The 25623-nt window shown below is 43.2% G+C and overlaps 2 protein-coding genes and 1 long non-coding RNA gene across 10 annotated transcripts in view; 2 read left to right on the top strand and 1 right to left on the bottom strand.

Moving 5' to 3' along the window:
• Positions 1-8383, top strand: part of LOC135920346 (uncharacterized) — a 55489-nt gene extending 47106 nt beyond the window's left edge. For both annotated transcript variants that reach the window (XR_010570223.1, XR_010570224.1), the window contains exons 3-5: positions 438-535; positions 3203-3298; positions 8071-8383. This is a non-coding gene — a long non-coding RNA (uncharacterized lncRNA). The remainder of the gene's footprint in view (positions 1-437; positions 536-3202; positions 3299-8070) is intronic.
• rho-7 (rhomboid family intramembrane serine protease rho-7) overlaps positions 1-21618 on the bottom strand; it is a 45674-nt gene extending 24056 nt beyond the window's left edge. Inside the window, exons 1-3 of one of the 2 annotated variants that reach the window (XM_065454571.1) lie at positions 21388-21618; positions 13987-14104; positions 5642-5764 (exon numbers count right to left, since the gene is read on the bottom strand). In XM_065454571.1, coding sequence (XP_065310643.1) covers positions 5642-5764; positions 13987-14104; positions 21388-21425 — 279 coding nt within the window. In that variant the 5' untranslated portion in view covers positions 21426-21618. Of the gene's footprint in view, positions 1-5641; positions 5765-13986; positions 14105-20711; positions 21047-21387 lie in introns of those variants that run through there. The other variant, XM_065454572.2, reaches the window with a different exon arrangement.
• A 148-nt stretch (positions 21619-21766) lies between these two features.
• Bcs1 (Bcs1 chaperone) overlaps positions 21767-25623 on the top strand; it is an 89673-nt gene continuing 85816 nt past the window's right edge. For 2 of the 6 annotated variants that reach the window (XM_065454567.2, XM_065454563.2), the window contains exons 1-2: positions 22324-22476; positions 24078-24202. In XM_065454567.2, the coding sequence (XP_065310639.1) occupies positions 24092-24202 (111 nt within the window). In that variant the 5' untranslated portion in view covers positions 22324-22476; positions 24078-24091. Of the gene's footprint in view, positions 22014-22048; positions 22180-22314; positions 22477-24077; positions 24203-25623 lie in introns of those variants that run through there. The other 4 variants (XM_065454566.1, XM_065454564.2, XM_065454568.1 and 1 more) reach the window with 4 other exon arrangements.

Below are 25623 nucleotides of genomic sequence, written 5' to 3'. Positions count from 1 at the left end.
ATTTGCCTAATTATCTCTATGCATCTTGAAACAACAACAACAACAAAAAAAACTTCAATGGCACTTTATTTGTAAGATACCTGCAAGATATATTTTTGTGAATATATGGAGAGAGGATTGACTACACTGCACTCCACAACAGAGTCTCCGGGTTTCTGTAGCCCTCGGTGCAAAAGATGCCTCTTTGGAATTTCAAAAACAATACTGTGACAAGCGGGGCTCATACTTGTGGCAAGGGATATCAGGTCCCTAAATTGTAGGCTTGCTGCACCATATTTTAATGAATGGAATAGCGCAGACACATCGAGACACTGTCATCATCTAAATCCGATGTGCTGCTCAGTATCACTGCTGCACTCTTAGAGGAGAACTGAACTTCTTCACTGTCCGAGTTTGACGAAACCTCTGCAAACAAATGTTTTCTTTCCTTTTTTCAGGGGTGTAGCCGTTGCCCACGCACACATGCACAGAGGAGGACGCCATTTTTAAATTGCAGTTGCCAGCATCAAAACGCTTCTTCACCAAAATGAAAGTGGTGAGCACATTTAAACTGTTTTACTGTGCCATGTGTTGAAGCCAAAGAGAACTACGCAGAGTTTATCAGAGTAGCTCGACTGCAGCAGCCGCAAATGCTTGTCTCAGTGTGGACAAGCCCAGCTCATCTTCGGTGGGAGCAGCACACACCGTGTGGACTAGCTCAGCTCGTCTACGGCAGGGAAGGGGTTAAAGGGGACACACAACTTGCTCCCACTTCCCCAACCTCCCAGGCATGCACACGGATACACTTAGTATGGTTCAAGTGTGTGAGCATGTGTATGTCTAGTTTGTCTAGAGTGTCGGTGTCTTATGTGTTTCAGGTCTAATATTTAATTTACGAAAGTAAAGCAAGTGGATGAACTTTAGTACAGTAATCGCTCTTCGGTACTGTAAGACAAGAATGTTGTGAATGGCCATAAGCGTTGATGGTGAATAATTCCTCTGGTAAGCATTGAAGATGAAATGAACCGCTTTTCGTTGCACAATCACAAGTTTACTAATGTCTTTCTTTACATGTGGGTCCCAGAAGGTACTTGCATATTCCTATCTGTTTCGTATCAAAGCATTATAAGCTAATAGTTTTATATCTGATGGCATTGTTCTTGGCTTGTGCCACAAGAAACTGAGCTTTTTCAATGCAGATGAGCAGATCTTATTAATAAGGCTGGACTATGTTAGATTTCTAACTGTAAAAACCTAAATATTTGTGCTCACTGACCTGAACTAAAGGACAGTCAATAAGGAAATACGTATGGTTAAGAGGACATTTCTTATTGATATATGCATGAAAACAGATTTGTCATTGTTTAATGTCATAGACCAATCTTCACACTACGCTTAAAAACAGCATGCCAGTTAATTTGGAGGTAGTGCTGGTCTTGTGTTGCATATTAAAAAGTGTGCAATAGTTTGCAAAAAGTCGTATATTTACTTCTGATGTATCTATTGATGTAATGACATCATTTATATAAACCCCCCCAAAAAAGGACAGATCCCAGAAGGCTGCCCTGAGGGACTCCCAATGATATGGGCAGTATGCCGGACATGCAGATATTCACTTGAACATGCTTCTGTAGATTGTTAAAATAACAACATACATAGTTAATGAGGTTAATGGGAAGGCCTATGCTATGTAATTTATAAATGAATTTGCTGTGTGTTACAAGGTCAAAGGCCTTACTAAAATCTACGTAAATTTGTCTTATCAAGAGATGAAGCAAGCTCGTGGATTATTGTGACCAGTTGTGTAGTTGTTGATAATTTCTCTTGAAACCTTGTTGGAATGACGACAAAAATCCGCTTTCTTCAAGAAACGAGGTGACATAATGTGTGACTACATGTTCTAAGCGCTCACATGACGCGCAAGTTAAAAATATAGGTCTGCAGTTTGCAATGTCTTGCCTCTTTTAAACACTGGCACCACACGTGCTGTATGTCAGTCATCAGGAAATACAGAGCTATTGTAAGAAAGTCGGAACACTTGTGTTAAAATATATGCAATGGATTGAGCACACCTATGCAAGAATGCATTTGGCATATTCTCTGGACCAGCAGACGATTTAGTTTTCAGGTTAAGCAGTGAAGAAAATACACTCTCATACGTTATAAAATCAGGGGATAGCACAGGAAGAGTTATTATGCATTGATTCATGCTGGGAAGAAGTAAATGTGGAGCAGAAGTAACTATTAACCTGCTCAGAAATTTTAGATCCATCATTGACAAGGCACCTGTTAAAGGAAGTTTGACGTGGTGCAGTACTTGTGTGATCTAAATAACGCCAGAATATTTTAGGGCTTTTTCTCAAAAAGTTAGGCAATGGTTCAATGAAGCATCTAGTTTTGGCATCAGAAGATTTTTCAGAAGCAAGCTCATCATTGAAGGGCTACATGTTGGCAAGTAACAGACCTGTCAGCAATAATTGGTACCCTACCAGACGAGGCAATAGCCTCATCATGGTCCTCGCAAAAAATTGTGTATTGGCCGAGAAAATTCACTTGCCTGGAATTTAAATGCATCTTCTGGACACAGAACAGCTTCGGCTGAGATCTAGATAATGATTCAGTTACGTCTTCCAGATTACAGATGAGTCCCCTGGTATTCCAGTGCATTATCTGCATGGCCACTGAATGTTATAAAAGGTGTGTTCTGTAGGTTAACGAGAAATTCAGATTTATATTCACATGTCCTTGCTTAACCCATGATCTTTTGCTTTCCTTTCTTGGTGGGGTTGAGAGAACTGCCCTGCTCTTTTGGCACCTGCGGTGCCGGTGCTGTAAGTATTGCCTCCCAGGAAGCTTTGGATGCCAACCTTTGCAGGCGGCTTGTTTGTGTTTTAGGCCTCGGCTGGTGAGTAGAGGCCTTGTGGTCCGATGGCCCATGTGTTGCCAAGCTCTTTTGCTGGGTAGGTAAAGTAGTTATATCTACTGCCACCACTGGACAGTAGGTATAACAGTAGGTATAGGTGGGCAGGCGCCACACCTGAAGGCTCGCTGCGCACAGGCCGGGGAAGTGGCAGAGGCCGATGCAGCACTGCCCCCTGACAAGCCGCATCTGCGTAAGCTGTACTGTAAAAAACTGGCCACCTTTTTTCTGGCTTCTTTGAATTAGATATGTTCTTTGATTTTTAAAGTAATTATTTCGTTCTCTTTTCTTAACATTTCACAGGGTCGGGAACATGTTGGGTGGTCGACTTCGCAGTTCACACAGTGGGATGTGCCAGTGTTATTGGAGGGGTGACCTTTATCACCACATTTTGTGCAGGTGAGTTGACCATGGCAGATTTGCGAGCCGTGGCCGTACTTCTGGCACTTGAAACGCTGTCAAAGGTTAGGAATGTAGGGCCTGACGTGGGTTTTAGTATTTCCTGTCTCAAGGGTCTCTGGCAGAACACTAGAGGAAAATGTAATTATCAGATGCTTTGCTGGGATTTTGTTGTTGTCTCGCATGATTTTTATTCTTTTTACTTCAAAGACATTTTGCTCTTGCCAGCCTTCCAGTAATTCTGCTTCGGTTTGTTCTAACAAGTTGGAATCGGAGATCTCGCCTTGGAGTGTGTTCAGGGAGCGATGTCACTGTCATTGGGATGTCAGTGAAAGCTGTGAGATTTGCAAGCATTTCGTATTGCAGCTTGTCATGAACCTCACAGAGGAGGTCGCCGCTGGCCGTCTTGCCAGCTTTACAGCCTGGTCCGATGGTGTTCATTAGGGATTTAGATACAAGGAATGGTGATAGACCTTTTACTGGTTTTTCAGGTTTATCGCTGTGGATAATGTGGTATTGTGGAAAAGATTCCTTGTGTTGAACGAAGAAGTTCAGGGAGACTTCGGTGCATACCCGCTTTGCAGCGGTACGATCACGTGGCAAAGGGAAAGATGCTCTATGCATGTTATATGTTTTCACTTCAGCAGCAATGGCAGCCACCCACCACAGAGTTCAACAAGGGGACGCTACAAGCTTGACAGAGCAATGACTTGCACATGCCAGCCGTGCATCACTGCTTTAACCCCATGCACCATACTCAAGGTTAGATATACCACACCAGGTTAACCCAAGCCACCTAGGAGAGACAGAAAAATTGGGAAGAAAGGAGTTGACAGGACAGAAAAGATAAGTTGATAGCAAAGAAATGGATTGAGGAGAGGGGCAGGAAAAGGCGACCACCGATTTCCCCTGGGAGGGTGGGTCTGGAGGTGCCGTCTTTGTGAAGCAGAGGCCAAACGGGTGTGTTGCCTCCGCCAAGGGGTCTTAAAGGTCCAAACACCTGGCACTGGATTGAAACAACTGGCGTTGAACCCCAGGATCCTCTTTTCCCCGAACACGGCTAAGCTGTGCACCGTTAGACATGGGAGGGTCCAACCCCCATGAACTGGGGTCCGTGGTGTCACCACACAACAAATGTCTGCTCACGGAGATGCCCCTGTGGGGCATGTGTAGAAAGCACGGAAGCATGTGTGAATACTGGACCAATTAACCAACAGAAAGCACACCGACTGCATCGAATATGCGAGTTCAGAGTTCACGCACACACATTCGGGCAGTTTGGAGCTATTTACCCATGTGCCGAACTTGGCACGCAGGCTCACAGTAGTTGCCAGCTGGTCAACTGCAGACTCGAACACTGCTTCAATGGCCGTCCATCTAACACATACACATGATCTCGCGACCATTCAATGATGAGCCACCCGTAGGAACACAATAACGAAAAGGTTTCCGTAATGGTTTGCACCCCATTATCCCATCGACTGGCGGCAAATCTTTGTCACGCATTACCAGGGCATTACCAGTGTGTACACGAATGCGATACAGCGCACCGCCAACTTTTCTTCCTCTACAAGCTATATATTTGTGCATGCACAATAAAACCAATTGTTGGCAGTCAGCACTTGTCCTGTCTCCTTTTCTCATCCATGTCTTTTGTGCTATTTTCTTTTGATGGATTTGTGCCGAGCTCACATTCAAACTCTCTTAAGCCGTATAGAACTAGTGTGCAGAGTTCTTTTTAGCTATAGGTGCTTTCATATAGCATAGACAGACTGTTGCATCGATCAAAGATTAAATAAGCACAAACGATTGCTGACCAGTGGAGTGTCATCTAATCTTTCGATGTACTGTCACGATTGTGAGCCTAGCACAGAATTTGCAGACAGTGCTGTTCTATTCAGACGTGGGTGCCATGTTTAAAACAATGCGATGATTTCATTGCTTGCACTGCATTCGCTGCTACTTCTGTGCATTTCTACTCCTTGCTGGAGATATTGCTATCAGATTATTCTGTTAAACTGTTTTATATACCACTACTAAGTAACACCACTCCAATTTATACATCTCCTTGCCATCATTTCTACCTCTCTTTACACGCACCATAGCGGAACTGCCTCGTGACCTTTTAGCGCAGATCTTGGCGCAGGGAAGAAGCTGATTTGGCACACACTCATAGGTGAAGGAAATGGGCTTTATCCCGAAATCCTTTGTCTGTATACTTTTCCTGGTGGAATACATTGTAGATACTCGGGCAAAACATAAGGACAGACAAGATAGTCAGGTGAACATAAATACATCTGTGTGAGATGCAAAAATTTATAGAAAGCTTAAACTGAAGCTGACCTGCTGTCGAAAGCTGCCACGCTTTGGCTCCCAGGTCCATCGGTGGGCAATGATGGCTCGTGCTTCACGCCGCATGCGTTCATACTGCCAGACAGCTGCACCCAGGAAGGACACCCCACAGCACTGCAAGAAAAACACCTCGGGCTATGATCCAGGTGCAATGTAGTAGTGCTACCACTATACACGGTGAAGGCTACCATGTACAGCGCTAACGGATTGAAATGTGACAGTTGCAGAGCATGGCCACCAGTACACACAGCACAGTGCAAGGTGTTGCACTGTGGTACACCATGAGGGCAACAGCATTTTTTGGAGTGGTTACTGCTTCCGGTCACCACAGACCCAACTGTTCTGACTGTTCGGGCATCGTGTTTCACTCTGCGAGTACTGTACTGTGAAATACAAAGTGCACACAACGTGTATTATGCAGTCGACGAATGAAATGCAAACAAGTGAATTTTACAGCTAGCCTAACAAGTCCAATTTGAATGCATTATTTTGTTTTCTCTTTCGCTTCTTTATGTGCTCTTCACATGACTTCAGCTTGTGTGCTTAATTTTCTGGCGTAGACTCCCTAGACTGCCCTTGGTGACATAGCTACATAAAATTGTTCTCCTCAGTTATTAACCATAAGAGATGTTCTACTCATACTTTCCAATTCCTGATTAACTCGTCCACAATAGTACAGTACATGTTATATATTAATGGCTGACATTCACACACAAACATGTGAACCTCAACTAAGACATGTTTTCAGTGACGAAAGCGACTGCTGCTCTTGGAACAGGCGGCCTTCTTAGTGTACCACACACGCATAAAATGTAAGTGCAGAGACGACTGTGCCATTATATACAATTGCGTGAAAAATTTGTACAGTAAAACCTCGTTAAACCGTACCCGCTTAAACAATAGTTTCGTTTTAAAAGTAGTAAACTCAAATCCCCGACTCAGCAGCCATTGAACATAATGTGTTTTGTATCCGCATAAACCGTACCAGCTTATCGCATACATATCAGTTAACATGTAGTGGTTCCAACACGGTGGTGCGTCGTCTCCACGGCGGCCCGGCAGAACAACAAGCCTCAGAGATCGCAACAATGGCCTCCAAGCACCCTGTATGTTTGCGCATGAAGCCATATCAACATCATTTCGGCGGCGTGCCAAAGAGCGTTGTGGCATCGTGCAAGCGAGGACTCGCATCATGCCGAAGCTCGGATAAAAAAGACGCCGGGTGCTCACCATAGAAGAAAAATTAGACATAGTTTGTGCTATTGAATGTGACACGACACGCGACAGGGATCTGCTGTTGACTACGCTGTGTGGCATTTGGAATGCGAAGAAGTTGCTCGGCAGTGCTGCTGCAACCGTGAAGAGATGTCAGCTACGAGGTTCGACTTTTCACCATCGTTGCCTCTGTTGTTGCCAAAGTGTCGACTAGTGACAGTGATGAGGGCGACACGAAAAGCGACAGCACGGGCGATTTAGGCCCGATAGTGGCAGAGGCTGCGCATTATGTTAGCCTCGTGAATACAATCATCGCGACAACAGCACCCCGCAATGAAAAAGGTGCCCCGCAACTTCTGCAACGCTACCGTGCTCGTGCACGGAGAATATGTGACACCGACGAGGAATCTGTCATGCGAGTGTTTGCCGAGAAGAGGGAGCTGGCTGAAAAGCTGGCTCGCAGCTTCAGTAAATTTGAGGCCGCTGTCGTCGCTGCTAGGCCACCGCGGCATCAAACAAAAATAACACTTTTGTCGCGCAAAGTGAATGAGTATTGAATGTTTTTTCCCCTTTCATCGCACTCTCTCTGAGTTTCATTTTTGACAGGTAAGTGGGCGATCTCATGCTATTTCGGTTGAGCAGTACTACTGTTTAGTATGTACTTTTTCCGAGCTCCGGCCAACTATGGTTTAACACAGTTTCACTGTATTTATTACTAGGTATGTATACACACTGCGTGTGAGTATGATAAGAACAATATGACCATACAAGTTTTGGAACGGTTATCTGCAAGCATTGAATGTCCTTATGGAGTAGCACTTAGCTACGTTCAACGTGAGGCATGCTCAAATGTTCGTCTCTTTAAATATGCTGAATTCTTTGTGAACAATCATCATTTTCACAGGCTGAACCTTGCACAATGTATTAAAGGGACACTAAAGGCAAATATGTCAACGTGGACTGCTAAAATACCATTCCTGAAACTGTGCAGCACATTCTTCATGCTAAGAAAAGACTTAGTTTAAGACACAGTTTAAGGGCCCACATTTCTGTAGTGATATTTAAATCACCCATCCACGACCAAGGAGTTACGATATTGCATACACCATTCCTGCCCTTTACTGCCATCGGTGAGTAAAACGGGGCTCAACAGCTGGTGCTACGATTATTTTTTTTCCTTCCTTTTTTTACATATAACACCAAAGCATGGCCAGAAACTGAGTGAAGACACAGCCGACAGCATCGAAATTGGATGCGAAACTTTCTGCTGCTGGTGGACATTTTGCTTGTCGCCCAGAAATCTGTGCTGCGGCCTGCCATTAATGCGTAACTGCATAAAACGGCAACTAGTATGCCTGCCTCAATCTGAATTTGCTCTTGCTACTTGCTCTCCTTTGTGACAGCAAAAAATAAATGCTAAAATCAGTCTTTGATTTGTCTCATATCATACCGAGTATCCACACTCGCACTACGCATCCCAGATGGCACACGTGCGGCAGTTTCAGAGGTTGTGTACTCATGAAAGTGTTTTCTATCCCTAGATGTCAGATGGCGCCACATCATTTACCACTGGCGGCATGGAGTGCATTTTTACTGGTGATGACAGCACATTTAAACTAGATCTAATAACCTATGGTTAAAATGTTGGCCTCGCTGCACATTCAAGATCTTTCTTCTGGTGTACGATTGTAATCATTCAGACAACAACAAAATTTGTCACCAATCTTCTTCTTTTCTTGATACCACGCCCATATATATAGCTGTCCCACAGCGGGACACAACAGTATGACAGGGTCCGTCTATCGCTACGCTTCAATATTGCGTGCATGTGGTTGCCTCTTTATTATGAGCATCGTGAGCCGGAAATGAAAGCGCAGCAATATGCAATACAAAAATGACCAAAACATGAGGGTGCAGATGGAGCAGAGTCAAGTGACAGCAACCTTTGACTACCTGCCGCCTTGTCAAAAGGTTGCGTCAATGAGTTCTTCTACAGCGAAGCTCTATATGGCTACGGTTCCATGTCGTGTTTGTGTGTCAACAGTAGAGATACACTTAGGCGAGCATGGGCCAATGCAGGAGATAGTGCAATACTGGGCCAACCCTGGGCGGGAGTGAAGCAGGCACTGCACCCCTAATAATAACAATAATAATAAATACTTAATGAAATAAACAAATCAAGATGCATCGTTTTTAGTCGATGAGTATACTAGAATCATCTGTGAACAGCACATGAACTCATGAGCAGGAGGTGTTGCCATATATGTAAAGGAGAAGATGTACGTACAACCATACACCCTTGACTCGCAAGAGGACAATGCCACAGACTGTGGGGATGTCTGCGCCATACAAACGAAAGACGAAACTGTGATATGAACTGTGTGTATATCTCCAGGAACATCCAAGTGTGATATCGAGAAGTTCATGACCATGCACTTTGCATGGGTTAGCCCTGTGACACTACCCCTGCCATCATCATTAGAGACACAAATGTGGACATTTTAAAGCCAGATAAGAAATGGTTCACTGAGTTTGTGCGAGAAGAGCTTGATTTGAAGTGCCATACCAATCCAAAGTCAGTAATGTACCCAACAATGGTTGTGTATAGATTTAACTTTGGCCAAGGACCTGTCTAAGGTTGTAACCAAACCAATCAGTTCGTATCACAGTAACCACAAAGCTCTCTTCACTACTGTTACCAAATGATAAAATGAATACATCTACCCTTGCCTAACCTTGTGTGATGTGCTACAGCTTCGCTTGTCATCCACCTTCACCGAGTAGAATGGCTCTTCAATTTTTCTAAGAAAAAATAAATAACAGTCTGTGACTCGAAAGCATTAAAATTTGTCTTTGTTAGTATGGCATCCTAACCCTTTCAGCATCCGTTTTTAGAGCGCATCTCTTACACGCCCATTCCTGCGGTGAGTGTTGGCGTCACTTGTAACCGAGCGAACGAGTATAGTGAACTATGAGAGCGAATACAGCATGCAGTGGGGGATGAAAAAAGCGGCGAGGGCAAAGAGGCGCGAGGAGAAAAGTGGAGCAGAGGGTGCAGCAGAACCAGGAGGTGGAAAATGGAGAAAGGTGTGGTGAAAGGGTGAGGAGGAAAGCGGAGTGCTGGCGGCAACCAGGCATGCGGCCAGTGCGGAAACAAGTGCTGGCATGGGCTTGCACTATTGCACCTGCGCTGCCGCCGCCGCTAGAGAATGCACTCAGCGCGAGCTATGCTTTCCAGTGTTCACACTTTATTTCTAAACAATGAGTAACAAAAGCAGTGGAAATGCTTCATCTGCCGTTGCTGCTAAATGAGCCTCTGTGCAGAGGCTCAGTGTCACTGCTGAGAGGACCCTTTCATTAAGAATCAAATTATTTGCCACAGTATATCACGAATTCAAAACACATAAACAGCTGCACTCAAAATTCGCATTAGGGAGTATTGTAATCGTCGGTGAAATTTTTTTCTCGGATATTATAAAACGAACACAATGGTCTATTTTTGGTTATGCAGAAGGGAAAAAACAACATGGCAAATGGCAAATGCATTCTTAGTACGGTCCTCATATCCCTATCTCAAAACATGAATAAAATGCACAGCAGACTCAAAAACCCCCATTGTTCTCAGTACTTTCTCATAATGTCAGGGTCAAAATTCAACACAATAAAAGTCGCCTCTTCCTTGGAGGACAAGCAGTCATTTCCTGATTCTGAGCTTGGCTTGTGTTCAGAGCCAAAGGAGCTGCTACTCCAATCAACAGTCGAAGGTGTGCGCAAGCAGCCATGTCAAAGCAACCATGTGGCCACGCTCAACAAAGGAGAGCTTTCGTTTATTCAAATTCAGCCGGACAAAGCAGAGAGCAACAAATAAAAGAGATATGACAGAGGGCAGAGCCATCCCAGAGAAACCGCATTCAGTTTGTACTGCAACGCATGAGGCATAGAGGAAGTGCACTCTGGCAAGAAGTGGGAGTGGCAACAGTGCCAACAAAAGCAGAGAGGATACGGTCACTCCAAAGATGCAATCACCCTATCTACATGCCTTGAAGCTCTTCCTAAACTCTGCCGAGTGACGTTCTACATGCATTGCCCTTCAAGTGGAGCAGTCACTGTGCTTCAGAAACACCTTTCAGCAATTCCAGCAAAGGGGCGTTCCTTGTGGGAACGCCTCTCAGCTCCTGTGCCTCGGAGGATAATTTTTTAAACAAGTATGACCAAACTGAATACTGCTGCATACCACATTAATACAATGTTTATGCACATTACTTGTTCATTTCAGTGAAAACAAATCAGCAGTCTCCATCACCCTCAATGAAGAACTTGTAGGAATGGAACAGTGGCATGTCATTTTTCATTGCAGGGCCAGAAATGGTGCAAACCTTTTTTGAAGAGAAGCACGGAGCGATGGAAAACGGCACGTGGTTGACACCCACCTGCCGTTGAAAAGAGCATGCTCACCGCTCGAAGGGAGGTGTGCCGTAACAAAAACAGCAGGAGACAAAAAAAAAAAAAATTCTGTAAACATACGACAGATGGCAGGAGCATGCAAGAGTGGTAGCTTTGCACTATGGCACAAATATTAGGATAGAGAATTGCCGCTGTAGCAATGCACAAAGTCTGGGAGACAAAGCTATCCCTCCCATCTGCGAATGCATGTGTTCCGTGCTGCGCAAACCCACCCACGAAGGGACATGTTCTAAAGCAGCGAAAAAAGACGGCAGACTCAGCTAACCCAGAGAGAGGAGAAAATTTGCTTGTAGAAATACGGAACAGATGGTGGAACCATCTCGGAGCTCGTGTTACTGTGATCATTAGAGTGGAGAACATACAGGTACATCAGTGACATAGCGGGGCAGACATGTGGAAGGGCACCAGTACATCAGTGACATTGAAAGGGTTAAGCATTGAACAGGTACTGTGTGAATACCATCTCTGCCTTAAATTGTGATGTTCAATGCAAAAAAAGAAAAGAGAAAAAGATGTAGATGAGAACCAACGAGCAAACTAACATCTCTTTGAGGTGAAAGCAATTAGGAGAGTTAGGGCAAGTGCTAATAAGGTTCTAAAAAAAAAAAAATGGGTTTTATGTGCCAAAACCACGATCTCATTGTTGTAGTGGGGGACTCCGAAATAATTTGGACCACCTGGGGCTCTTTAACGTACACTTAAAAGGAAGTACCCGGGTTTATTTGCAATTCGCCCTCATTGAAATGCGGCTGCCATGGCCAGGATTCGATCCTATGACCTCGTGCTCAGCAGCCCAACAGCTAATCAGGTTCAGGTATATGTCACCACCGACTTGTCACTTACATTTATCATTTTAAACATATAATTTGCTGGCTATATGCTGATAAGACCACAATTAAAATCACAGCTACTTGTGTCACACTGGGAGGACAGTGGTGAAAACAAGTGGCCTACAAGCAAGTAGCACCACAGAACATTTTTAGCTAGGAAGCACGACAACATATAGAAAATGGGAACTACAGAAACGTGTTACTTCAGTCCTGAAATCAATGGAATGGTAATGGTGGTACAAAGAAAACTTGAACCGACATATAAAACTACTGGAGTCACGCTAATACGAAAGAAAACATGTGCAGGAATTAACTTCCAGCAGACTTGGAAATACGCCGTTCAAAGAAACAAACACTTCTTCAGTTTTATAGTACGGCAGACAAAATGTTGAGAAAAAAAATGAAATGCTGCAAAAAAATGTGAGTGGCATAAATATATCCTGTTTCTTTTTTTTTGCTTCTTGCTGAAAGCATAAAAAACTTGTGTTAACCTAGATAGTCACATATGTACTAATTTCAATTTTGATCTCTTTTGTTTTCTGTGCATATCTTTTTAAAGTGAACCAATGTTATTTTTTCTAAAAATATTATTGAATATGCCAGGTGCTGTTCATTGTTTCGTTATCCTGCTACAATGACAACTGCAGCCATCAAATATATTGCCTTCCATTTGATAGCTATCAATACTGCAAATATAATATTGTGATAGCAATTATGTACACACTCTAGGCATGTCTGCATCACCAGCATGGCCGCCATCACCATTCTGTCCCAGTATCGATGGTACAAGCAGGGTCACATCCTATGCTCACGCATTCATGACGTAATCTGTCACACCCGATATGTCTGCCCACCCTCAAGCACTGTGTGCTTTTGTTCGGCAACACATGTACATGTTTCTTTGTTGTTCTTACATGGATGCATTTTTGCACAATAAGGCTACTATTAAAGCTCATAGCCTTGACTTTTTTGCCTGTTTTGTTGAGCAAAGTCGTACTTTCACCGCCGATACAGAGGCACCAACGCAAGGCACGCATGAACTTGAGCAACCGAGTTGTGAGGCATATTCATTCATTCATTCATTTATTCATTAACTCATTCATCATCATCAGCAGCAGCAGCAACAGCAGCATCATCATCAGCCTATTTTAACTCCACTGCAAGATGAAGGCCTCTCCCTGGGATCTCCAATTACCCATATCCTGCGCTGACCAATTCCAACGTGCACCTGTGAATTTCTTAATTTCATCACCCTACCTAATCTTCTGCCATCCTTGATTGCGTTTCCCTTCTCTTGGCCCCCACTCTGTACCCCAAAGGTTTACCTGTTATTGAACCAACATGCTACGTGGCCTGCCCAGCTCCATTTTTTTTCTCCTAATGTCAGTTAGAATATTGGCTATCCCCATTTGCTCTCTGATCCACATTGTTCTCCTTCCATCTCTTAACGTTACGCCTAACGTTTTTCGTTCCATTGTTCTTTGTGCAGTCCTTAACTTGTTGCAGAGTATCTCTCTCAGATGCACATGTTGCCTACCTGTATTACTGCCACAGATGTGGTGGTTCACTGGTCTTTTCTCAACACAGTCTACAGAATTATGCAACTAAACAAATAGCAAACACTGCTTCAATATACTCACTGCAACAAATATGTGCAGTCAATGGCACTATTCATTTAATAAACCAAATTCTCGAACCATTCAGCTATTCGCTTACACTGACAATCACTGTTGATGGTTTCTGCACAATTATTTTTATTATTGATTTATTATTACTGTATGCTGCCACAGCACTACAGACACAAGTGTGCTGAGAGAACACACATACCCCAATGGTGAATGCAGTGGCCTTGGTGAGCTGAGCCGAGCCAGGAGGAAGCGGGGCCTCCGGAGGCGGCGGTGGGGGCCGCGCTTGCCGCACCCACGGCTGCTTTACACTGCGCCAACTGAACACGTGCGCCAGAACATTTACACAAGAGCATTGCAATGGGAGACAGAACAGATGTACAGTAGGCACTCTGAATAACATCCATTAGGTCTGTTTTCGTTTGTCGCAGCCATACGAAGCCAAGGAAATCATAGGGGAAATCAACTTGCAGTTCTAACTGAAATTTATGAACTACAAAGAAAATGAAAGTGCCCCGAAAAGCAGATTTGTCAAATCAGTTCTGCAGAAATCTACAAAGTGGAGCTAGTTTTATGAAAGAAAAAATTGCCATCTACCCAACCCGCAAAGTTGACAGTCACTTAAGTATCCTTAGGTGATTTGAATGTGGAAGCATGAAAACTGGTCTAAGTTATCACCTTAAATTAAATCTCCACCTTAATCCACCTTGCTTTAATTTGCACCGACCTTAAACCACCTTAATCCACTTCAATTCACCTTAATTCACCTAAAGGAACACTCCACAGTTTGTTCTTGACATCTCCAGTATGTTCTTGTTGCTCAAACTAATAATTCCTACTAGCCCACAGTGTTTGACACTGTAAATTCAATTTGACAGAATAAAAGCAACCAAGAACTGTGAAAAAAAGCACATAGAATTATCAAATAGTTTCAGGAGTTCCAGTTGAACTGTACAGTTCAGCCACTAAGATTATTATTCAAAAGCAGCTGTGTCCCATCTATTTGTCTTGTCATGTCGATTTATTAACAAATGAAAAATGGACACACAAAAATTTTGCACAAACTTATAACTTAAACTTGAAGCTGTGGAAGGGAGCCAATTGAAATTGGGAAATTCTATCTCAATTAGGCTTGTTCACGATCGTAGACTACACTGTGTGACAGGTATTATTCCTTTAGCCCTAAGCTACACAGCAGGAAGCAGAGATTGTGCACCTCCCATTCAACCCCACTGGGGCGGCAGAGTTGGTAATTTACTGTGTGCCCATAACACAATGTATGCTCTGAGCGAAGCGCATCAACCCGCAGTTTGGTGAAGGACACTGTCAGTAGAAAATACTTGTTTTAGGTCCTCCTTTTCATACAGTATGAAACTGATTTTAGTGCTGCCAGTCTTAAATTGCAGCAACACGACAGTTACTGCTAAGCTGAAACACGTGCAGCTTATTGCACTGACTTCTTTACCAACACTATTCCACAAAGATTTGAACTTTCTTTACCAACACTATTCCACAAAGATTTGAACTGAGGGCCACATAGACTTCTTTGTTTACAGCAGAATGTACAGCAATATACACTGTTAAAAGAAACAACTATTATTTGGCTAATAAATAAAGTTGTATTACAGCATGACAGGATGCAGACTATTTTTTAATGTACACGTATATCCTATCTGCAGTGCACTTTTTTTGTGTAAAGTAGGCTTTAGTAATAATAGTTAATTCACGACCATCTAGGTGTTTCCTTAGGAGTGGATTGCCCTCTATGCCTACAGCAGAAGACATCTGTTGGTCTCGCAGGATGTGACTGCAGCACGAAAAAAAAAAAAAAATAAAGAGAAAAATCATCGCTTGGCATCACTTTCTGCACTTAAGGCCTTAAGGGCTATGCTGAAGATTTTAAGGGCTTGTGGATTGTGCGACTGCCTTTGACTGTTGTAGCGCAGAGCATCGCCTTACTGTTTGAATTTTTCTCGTTTTTTTTCTCTTCTTTCTCCTTTTATTCCCCTTACCCCTTTTCTCAGCACAGGCTACTCAGCTGGTATTTACACTGGCTAACCTTCCTGTCTTTCCTTTCCCTTTTCTCTCTCTCTCTCCTAACTTTGGTGAGTTGCAAACGAAATTTAAGCTATGCAGGAATCGCATTATAGCCATGGTATCGCATTAATGCCATGATTTGTCTTGCCAAGCACAGACACTTTCAAGGAAAGTTTATTGATGCCCAGCATGAGATGAAAATTCAGCAGAACTCATCTCCTGATGACTGTCGACGGCAATGGGAATAGCAATCGAGCAATGTAGCGATAGACCATACCCCTGAAGTGATGTTCATTTAAGACGTGTAATACAAATTCTGAGACTTTCACTGCTTCGGCTGTATGCCACATACTCTGATATAGTCCCACTTTGCTACGGCACTCGCTTGCCTATAAGTTGCCCGTGAACATGGAGGCGTGATGGCAACCGAGTGATGCTGACATGATGACGAAGAAATGATATCAATTTAATGACAAAGACATATAACAACGACGGCATGACAATGATAAGATGCCCATTCTTAAATTATGACAACGCTGTAACAATGACATGAAGACACTGAGTTAACGATGACTGTATGATGACAACGGCAACCGGCTGAAGAAGCTGGAATGATGACAATGGCATGACCAAGATGGCATGACAACATGATTATGACAGAATGACAAACTGCGAATTACAAAAGTAAGGATGTGAACAGATCAACGAATGTGATATGATGACAATAGGATGAGGATACTTAAGTGATGACGATGGTGAAACGACAGTATGACTACGATAGCTTGATGACAACGGCATCAAGAGAGTCAGACGCAACTTATAGCTACGAGGATTGAACAACTGCAATGGCATGACAATGGCATGAGGACATTGAAATGTTGATCATTGTACGATGACAATGCCGTGATGATAGCTGTATCACGCCACGCAGACGATCTAGGCAGTTACACTGACAACAACGGGAAGTTACTGCAAGATCTCTGTGAGCAACGTAACCTCATTATCGTGAATACGAGGCCTAAATGTGATGGCCAGATCATATGGGAAGTCGGAAATAGACGATCAACCACTGATTACTGTCTCACGACAGAAGGAAGTTATGATAAATTGAGGGAAATGGTTATTGATGAGGAAGGGTACAATAACATAGGGAGTGACTATAAATGCATCCTTTTGGAAATGGGATACTTGTATGTAGTTGGGAAAGAAAGCAAAGAGCGACGAATGGCCAGTCCAAATTGCAACGCTGAACAAATAAATATAGTCACAAGAGTCAAGAAATAACTTGGCAAATGGCCAAGCTAAGAGTGAGCTTCGAAGTGTAATGAGAGAAAGAAGGAAAGAGAAGCAACACGTATGTTGGAAAAGAAAAAGGAAACCGAAAAGCTGGTGGAACAGGGAGGTACGGGAAGCAATCGAATCACAGAAAGCATCACAAGAGTACTGGCAGGCAAAAAAAGCACAGTTGCTGCACATTGAAGTAGACAGAAAATGTGAAATATGTCGGTAGAAAAAAATATGTGGTTCAAATACTGGTTCAAGGAAAGATTCAAGGTGAAAGTGAATGTTGGTTGTCAAAAATACATGAGAAAATGAAGGCTGCACCTAGCATATTTTAGGACCACATTAATTTATTAGGCGGGAAGTCTGGAACAATACAACACCATATCCTAGACGAAGATGGAAACAAACCGGAAGGGGACAGGGCATTAAATTACATTCGTAAAATAACAGCAGAATCATTTCAAGGCAATGACGAGGTGGTTTCTGAAGAAAAAAAAGAAGAGCATGAATGAGAAACAGACAGAAAAGGAGCTGGTGCCGACAAATCTCAACTGGAACAAAGCCGAAGAGAAAATTCCTAAATGCACAGCCACAGAATTAGACGAGGTTCCCGTTAGGCTGATAAATGAACTCGGACCAAAAAGTACGGAAGCTCTGTTGACAGCAGTCAAAAGAAGTTTAAAGGATAGGTGAACAGCATTCAATTGGTGACAAAGTAGGATGAATTTAATTTATAAAGGTAAAGGCAAAAAAGACAGAATTCCCTCGTACTGACCATTACATCGGTAATAAACAGGTTAGCAATGCAGGCGATTAAATTGAAACTGCAAGCACGGGGAAAGTACAATGGCATGTAGGGAGGACTCCAGAATGGCTTCAGAATTGGTAGGCATCTGGATGATAACTTATTTGTTCTTACTAAGTGTATTCGAATATCCAGAGAAGAAAGGAGACTGTTATATGTGGCTTTTTAGACATTACCGGAGCGTATGACAACATGTACCACAACATTAAGTCAGATTTTCTGGGAGCAGAAGGCTCAGGCAACGAGTGTCTACAGCTTTTGTAAGAGATTTACCTAGAAAATACCAGCTGCGTTGAATGGGAAGGGATGAGGAGCAAGGAGAAAGTTGATATTAACAAGAGACTGAGGCAGGGCTGCCCTTTATCCCCACTACTGTTTATGATGTACATGGTGAGGATGGAAAGGGTGCTACAGGAAAGTAATATCGGGTTTAATCTCTTATACGAACAGACGGGTACAGTAGTAGTGCAGCAGATTCCAGGTTTTATGTGGACGACATTGTGTTGCTAGCTAACAAGCAAAGTGATACGCAACATCTGGCTAATATTTGTGGACAGGAAAGTGAAACTTAGAATTTAAATTTAGCGTTAAGAAATACGGTTTTAAGGTATTCAATGAAAACAGTGAACAGACAGTGTCAATACAGGGCCAAGGAATACCTCGGTTAAAAGAATATTAATACTTTGCCGTATGGATAAACGAAGGCAAGAGCTATCTGGAAACATAGGAAAAACCAATAACAGCAAAGGGGAAGAGAAATGCAGCCATAATGAAACAGAGCGCTATTGGGATACAACAGGTAGGAGGTGCTCCAAGGTATGTGGAAAGGTGTAATGATTCCAGGACTTACATTTGGGAATGCGGTTGTTTGCTTGAAGTCAGGGATAAAATCAGGACTCGATGGCAACCAAAGGTCAGTGGGACACCTCACACCGAGTGTTCATTGGATGACTACAAATGACGCTGTTCAGGGTGATATGGGCTGGACAAGTTTTGAAGTGAGAGAAGCTCAGAGTAAAACTGATTACGAACAACGACTGAGGAATATGGAAGAAGTAAATGGGCAGGGAGAGTGTCCGGATATTTGTACAGAAAAAAAACATTGTTTCACAGTGGAGGAAAGGAACTGGGAAGCTTACCAGCAAGTATGCGACCAGTATGGTGAGTAACGTGGCAATAAAGAATGCCAAGTGGTAAGTCAGAGAGGCTGAGATAATCTCATGGGTAGTGGCAATGGAAAAGAAACCTGCTATGAGTAACTACTTAAGAGGAAAAAACAAAATCCCGAAAGAAACAATTTATCATAACTGAAAGGGAAGCTCCTTACTTTTCGACAAGAGATCAGGATGTCTTAGAATGCGTAGTTATAAAGTGAGGTACACCAAGGAAGATGAAGCATGTGCTTGCTGCGATATAACTAAGGAAACGATGGAGCATGTTGTATTAGAATGTGAAGACATCTGTAAACCGCTGTCAGACATCTGCCCAGCGGTTGATTTAGGAATCACTGGGCTCCTTGAAGCCCTTAGGTTCAGCGAGAGCAGGGGGAAAGTAAACATGTCCACAATAAATAATAGTAAGACATGATTGGAGGATTGGTGGCTGCAAGGTAGGGAGACCACAAACAACGGAAGCATACAAAAACAAAGTTCCCTACAAAGTTCAAAAAGCTTGTCACAAGGAATTTCTTGTGTGTGCTTTTTTTAAAATGATAGCTAAGGCATTAGGCAAAATAAGAACAAGAGCTTGGTGGCACAATCTATTGCCCAATTTCAAAGGGGACGCTCATAGCATCCATCAATTTATTCATCCATCAAAGAAACCTGTATGACGAAGATGGCGTGACGGCGGACGCATAACAAGGGTAGCAGAATCACAATGGAATGACAACAGTATGATTACAATACAATCATGAAGAAGGATTGACGTAGATGGAATGAGAAAGGCAGTACGATGACGATCGCACGACAAAAATAGCATGATGTCACTGAAGTGAGGACAATGATAAAACGACAGCATGATGAGAACTGTGTGATGATGATGACGCTGGTAAGAGCCGGATGACAAAGCTGGAATTATGACGCTGCAATGTCCATGACACCATTACGTCCCCGAACACATACCTAGTGGCCCAAGCTATTACCCCACTTGGACCGCTGGGTAGGAGAAAATGGCATGACGATGACAGCATGACAAGAGTCAGGTCATCAAGCTAGAATGTGAAAGACTGAACCACTGCGACCACTTCACTATGGCAGCGTCACAATGAATGCATAATTGTATAACAATGATGGCATGATGAGAAGATAATGAAGAATGACAATAATGGAACAATCCTGCAAGAGCTAGAGATGTAGGTAGTCGAAAAAAAAACAGCGACCATTAAAAAAAAAACTTTTTTTTTCAACCAGAATAAAATTGAAAAAAAAAAAAGATTCCCCGCAGAATTCTGTTGCGATGTGACACTTTTCCATGTATCTAAAAGTTTGGTCAAAAGAAACAGTTTGGGAATTTGCGAAGCACCTAGATAAAGCAATGGGATCCATCACGCTTGTGAGCTATCTGAGCAAGACAAGTTTAGGGACCAGCCAGGGAACAAAACACGTACACAGACGGTAACATACAGACAAAAAGATAAAGACCAAACAAAACAACGCAAGAAGTATGTATTCTTAACGTAACGGATACACAAAGGAACGAACAGAAATTCTAAGCGCATTCAGCACTTTAAATTATGCGACAAATTGTCCACCCATCTTAGCACAAACCTCTTTGACGAGGACCAGAGTAAACATGCTTACAACGCCATCGCAAATTGAATAAGAACTGTTTCGTCCGCACGAGCATCTTCGAAAATGCAGTCAGCCGGCCGTGCTCGCGTTGGGAATACAACCTGTTACAACCACTACAACATTACGAGCGGCCTGCAAACTCAAATGACCGCGAATATATCAGCCGCTCTGCGGTTTCGCTTTCCGCGTGATAACTTTATGTAGTGGCGCGTAACCGTTGGCGTGCTGAGGGTTATTTTTGTTGTCATATTACATTCTCCCTCACTTTAGGTAAAGCTTATCTGTGAATGCAGTTCAGTTAAATGCGACGAAATGGAAACTCAACATCTCCGGATTTAAAAACGAAACGTCAACTTTGCTTATCTGCGACGAAGCAGCAACGCCCTCGTTAGGACGTTTGCCAATGCATAACCGCTCGTTCCAAACACAGGCGCGCGAGAATGATGATGGCTTCGTAAACAGATAACACTGTCCATTCAATGCGGAATAACGTTGCATCAGCAGATATATGAGTTGGCAGTGAGGCATGGACTGCAGACCTAAACAGACAATTTAGGCATCTTTTAAAGTGAGATTACTAGTAAACTGACAAGCTTAGCCTTGCCAATGTGTGCATTTAAGGGGCTAAAGTGCAACGTAGGTTAAATTCGGATGACGAAAAGAAAGAAAGCCGATGAGCACGCACCGGCAACAGAGTCGAGTAGTTACGCCCCCAGGTAGCATGTCGCTGTCCTTTCCCTATTACTTGCTGCTACCTAACTACTAGGCGCATGTTCTGTGTGCAAACGGCTAATGTGATGCACGGTTAACCGGACACCATGATTTTATTCAGGCACTTTCGGCAACAGCTATTGGCAACGTGATGCTATGTAGCAACACACGGACGGCGCGACGCGAAACATGCGCACGCGTGCGCAGAAGAGATTGAACACTGTTTGCAGCTGATTCGCGGCACCGCTCTAAGCCATGTAATACTAATAAAATAGAAATAATTATTTTACAACAGTACTCTACACTTAAAAGCCGTTCCTTGCAAGAAATTTAAGTGTTGGAGTTCACGCACAATATACCGTGCACGAACTGAGATCTTTTATGAGTCTGCAGCTTGGATATTACAAAAACGAAACTGATACTCGGGCTGCGAGCCGGCATGCGATCTTGTGGTTTACACGAGGTTCGCCCAAAGTATCGTGCACGCGAAGTTTGAAACGTAGAGTACTAGGAGTGCAGCAGTTGTTACCACCATGGCAAGATCTTAGAAATCGACGCATCTACAAGTTCTTGCGTTCACGTTTCGCCTACGTAAGTACGGTGAGTTCCAACGGTGTCCCCAGCTAACCGGCTCTTGCGGCGATCCGCTTGGCGGGTTTCGTTTCGCGCAGTTTTCGCGGTTTGGCGGAGAGCAGTTGGACTCCTTGCCACCTCCGAAGTTCATCTCGTGCGAGCGTCACTTCACTGTAAACCTACCAGTGCCTCGGTAAACTGGTGGAGAGAATTATTGCTGCATTCAAGGGCTTAACGGCGCTTAACGAGTTCTTTTCTCTCTTCTCATATAGTTAGGTTAGGTTCGGAAGAGCGTAGAATCTGTAGTTTGTGAGAACGAAAAATAGAAGAAGAGAAGGGAGAGACTCTCTGGTCCATAATTTCATGTGGCGGCTATATTCAGCGTATGAGGCTTTCGCGGTCTAGTGAATTGCCTTAATTTGCACATGAAACGTTAAAGTATATGGAACAACCAAAAATACTAATGCACATTCTGTGGTGGTCATCGAATGTAAGTGACGCATTGTGGTTGGCATACAAAAAAGAAATACGTTCGTTAATTATTTCATCATATTCGGCGTTCATTGCATCATACATATTAACTACACATACTCTATCTGCGACGTGTATATTCATCAGCTTTGAACTCCATGCATGCTGAGTTGACGTGCTAAGGTATGTTGATCAGGGTATGGTGTTCAGTATATAGACGTAATTTTTCACTCTGATGGGGTGGCATTCAAGGTGCCTCCATTGAATCGGTGTGTGACCATGTCTACGTATGCTCTGTCTTCTTGTGTCGAGCATGCTTGCATATGTGAAAATGTATGCATGCAATGACTTTTTGATCTGCAGCACGTCTTATGCCCAAAAGAAAATGTGCTTGGGTCACATGTGACTCGAAGTTGACGTATGAATTTCTTGCTATGAGAACGTAATAAAAATCGAAATTTGCCCTTTGTTCCTCATAAAATAATTTTTGGAGATGTCCGCAACTCTCAGTAACCACATCAAAGACAGTGAACACTTGATCGTGTCAGTTAACTAAACTTAATTGCAAGGCTTTAAGGAGTCGTAAGCATTTCCATGGTCTTCAGCACAGTAATGGGGGCAAGGGGTTCAGCACATGGACAAAGTGGACAGGTTCAACATCAAGTGCAACACAGGCAGACCTATTCACTGTAAAAATTGTGCACTTTCTTTATCACCACATGGCTCGACAACTACGGGATTCCCGGGGCTGTGAGATCAAACCTGGAAGTCATCTGATCAGCTTGCGTTTGTCTTGATAAAATAATGTTTTCTGTAGGCTCATTCTGATTATAATGCAATGCAATGGAATCCATGTACCAAGATATTGGAGCATCATGAAGGCACAAAGGGCCAACAGCCAGAACTTTCACTATATATGGCATATCACTCATAGCCCGCATTGCAGTTTTGGAATGTCTAGACCCAAAATCAGAGTACCGTATTTACTTGAAAATAGGCTGAATACGCAAGTAGGTCGAGCCCTATATATGAAACTCGGCGAGAAATTAAAGATTTTAATTCAAATATAGGTTGACCCATACTTAAAAACAACAAAAAAAGAATCTTTGAACATCACGCACTTTTATTTACCGTAAGCTTGGCTAAAAAAGCACCTTAGTCGATGCCACAGGCTACATCCTTGTTGGAACAGCCAGAGAAGTACACGTAGTTGGATGCTTTGCAAGCATCTTCAGCACCCCAAACGACGTAATCTTGGGTGCCATATAGCGCTTTGAGTATACAACATCCTAAAGCCATTCTGGATAGTCTCCAGGCTGGCTTTATGGTGGGTGCGATGGAGGAACTCCATTAGCTCGGTACTTTTGCTAGCTTTGTTCATAAATATAGGTTGATAGCCCATTCTGAGAATACTTTCGAACAAAAAAGGGTCTACCTATATTCACGTAAATATGGCCTTCAGCTACAAAATATGAAAATATCACCAGAAGTATGCTTGGTTACAATGTTATTCCTTAATGTCTGCTGCTGTCAGCTTAGCCAGTCAGTGCTCACAGTAGGCAACGCATTTCTAAGTGCGATGCATTGAAAGTACAACCTCTGGACTGATGTGTGTCGCAGGCCTCAAGACAGAGATGACCGTGGCCGAGTATCTGTCGCAGCTTGGCACCAACCCATACTTCGGGGCTGGCTTTGGGCTCTTTGGTGTCGGCGCAGCAGCGGCAGTACTACGGAAGGGAATGCAGGTTAGTGATGCGTGTGTCTGAGTCCACCGAATCGTCCTCTGTGTGTCGTATTGCTGCAAGGATGATGAAAATTTCTTGAGATGGTGCATTTGTGGTGGAAGGTGGTATTTAATGCGATTAGCTTTCTTAGAATACTGCATGTGCTTTCCGGTATCTACGCCTGAACCGAACTGTTTTCCCTTCATGTGAGCCAACTTGAGTCACAGGGTGTGTGCCGCTCTTCAGTGAACCTCTATGATGCCAACTTGGGTCACCATATATATACGTGCAGCTGGGTATGTGCCGCCCTTCATAATAATCGTCATATTGGATATAATGTGTACTTAATCCTCAATTACTCACCCATCATAAGGTAGATTTCTATTGACATGAATGTTGCCAGTGATCTCCAAAGGATGTGTCCGCTGCCAATTTTTTTTTGTTTAATCAGAGGATTATTTGCAGCTGTGAACATAAAATACTATGTGATCGTGGACATGGCACTGGTTTGTCTATTTACAACTACTGAACTTATATCAAGCAGCATCCATGTTGCTAGATTACTCATTCAAAATTGTGTGAATTTCTTTAGCCAGAAAAGGTTGTTTTTTTATGGTGGCGGAAATGCATGCAAAGCTTCCCTATTTCAATTCTGTGCCCAAACCTCGACACGGGTGTCATCTGTGTGATGTCATTAATGTCGTATTATTATTTTTGTGTACCTCAGCTCTTCTATGTGCTGAAGGAGTATATTACTATTGTATAGTTACCAGGTTGGATCATTGTTTGCATTTGAGTGTGAGTAAATCCATTTCTGTTGATAAATAACCAGTCCCAAGCAGACGGCGTCAAAATTTGTGACCACATAGACAGCTGTAATTCCAGGATGGCATTGTCACCTGTCTTTTGTTTCTACACCCTTTCTGGCTTGTCAAGCCTCTTGTCATGGTTAAGACTTGCATGTCCACAACTCTCGGCATGGTAATCTATCAGCCCAGCCTAACAGTGTGCTAGTTCTGCTTAGTCCCCCTTTAAACTGATAAACACACCTGATGTTATTTCAAGCTGCCTACCCTTCATTGCTGCCTTTGTGTGTCCTTGGGGAGACAGCATGTTGTGAGGCACCTCCACAAAGAACCCCTTCACATAAATAAATCCCGGAGCTCAGGCACTGTCATTCGTTGCCCCTTGCATGTACAGTCTTTGTCAGAAATATCTGGACAACTTGAACCTTGTTGAACACTCCAACACTACAGACCTGTGGATAGTGTGTACGAGAGTATGTTTTCAATCCCCAGTGCATTGGAACTTGTAGCATGCCACACGCACTCTGTTACCTGCCGCGGTGGCTTAGTGGTAAGCGGTGCACTGCTAAGCATGAGGTCTCGGGCTCAATTCCCAGCCAGGTGGCTGCATTTCTGTGGGAGCAAATTGCAAGAACA

This window comes from Dermacentor albipictus, chromosome 1, assembly GCF_038994185.2.
Source record: "Dermacentor albipictus isolate Rhodes 1998 colony chromosome 1, USDA_Dalb.pri_finalv2, whole genome shotgun sequence".
In the NCBI taxonomy this organism is placed as follows: Eukaryota; Metazoa; Arthropoda; class Arachnida; order Ixodida; family Ixodidae; genus Dermacentor; species Dermacentor albipictus.
This window is presented reverse-complemented; position numbering and strand designations above follow the sequence as displayed.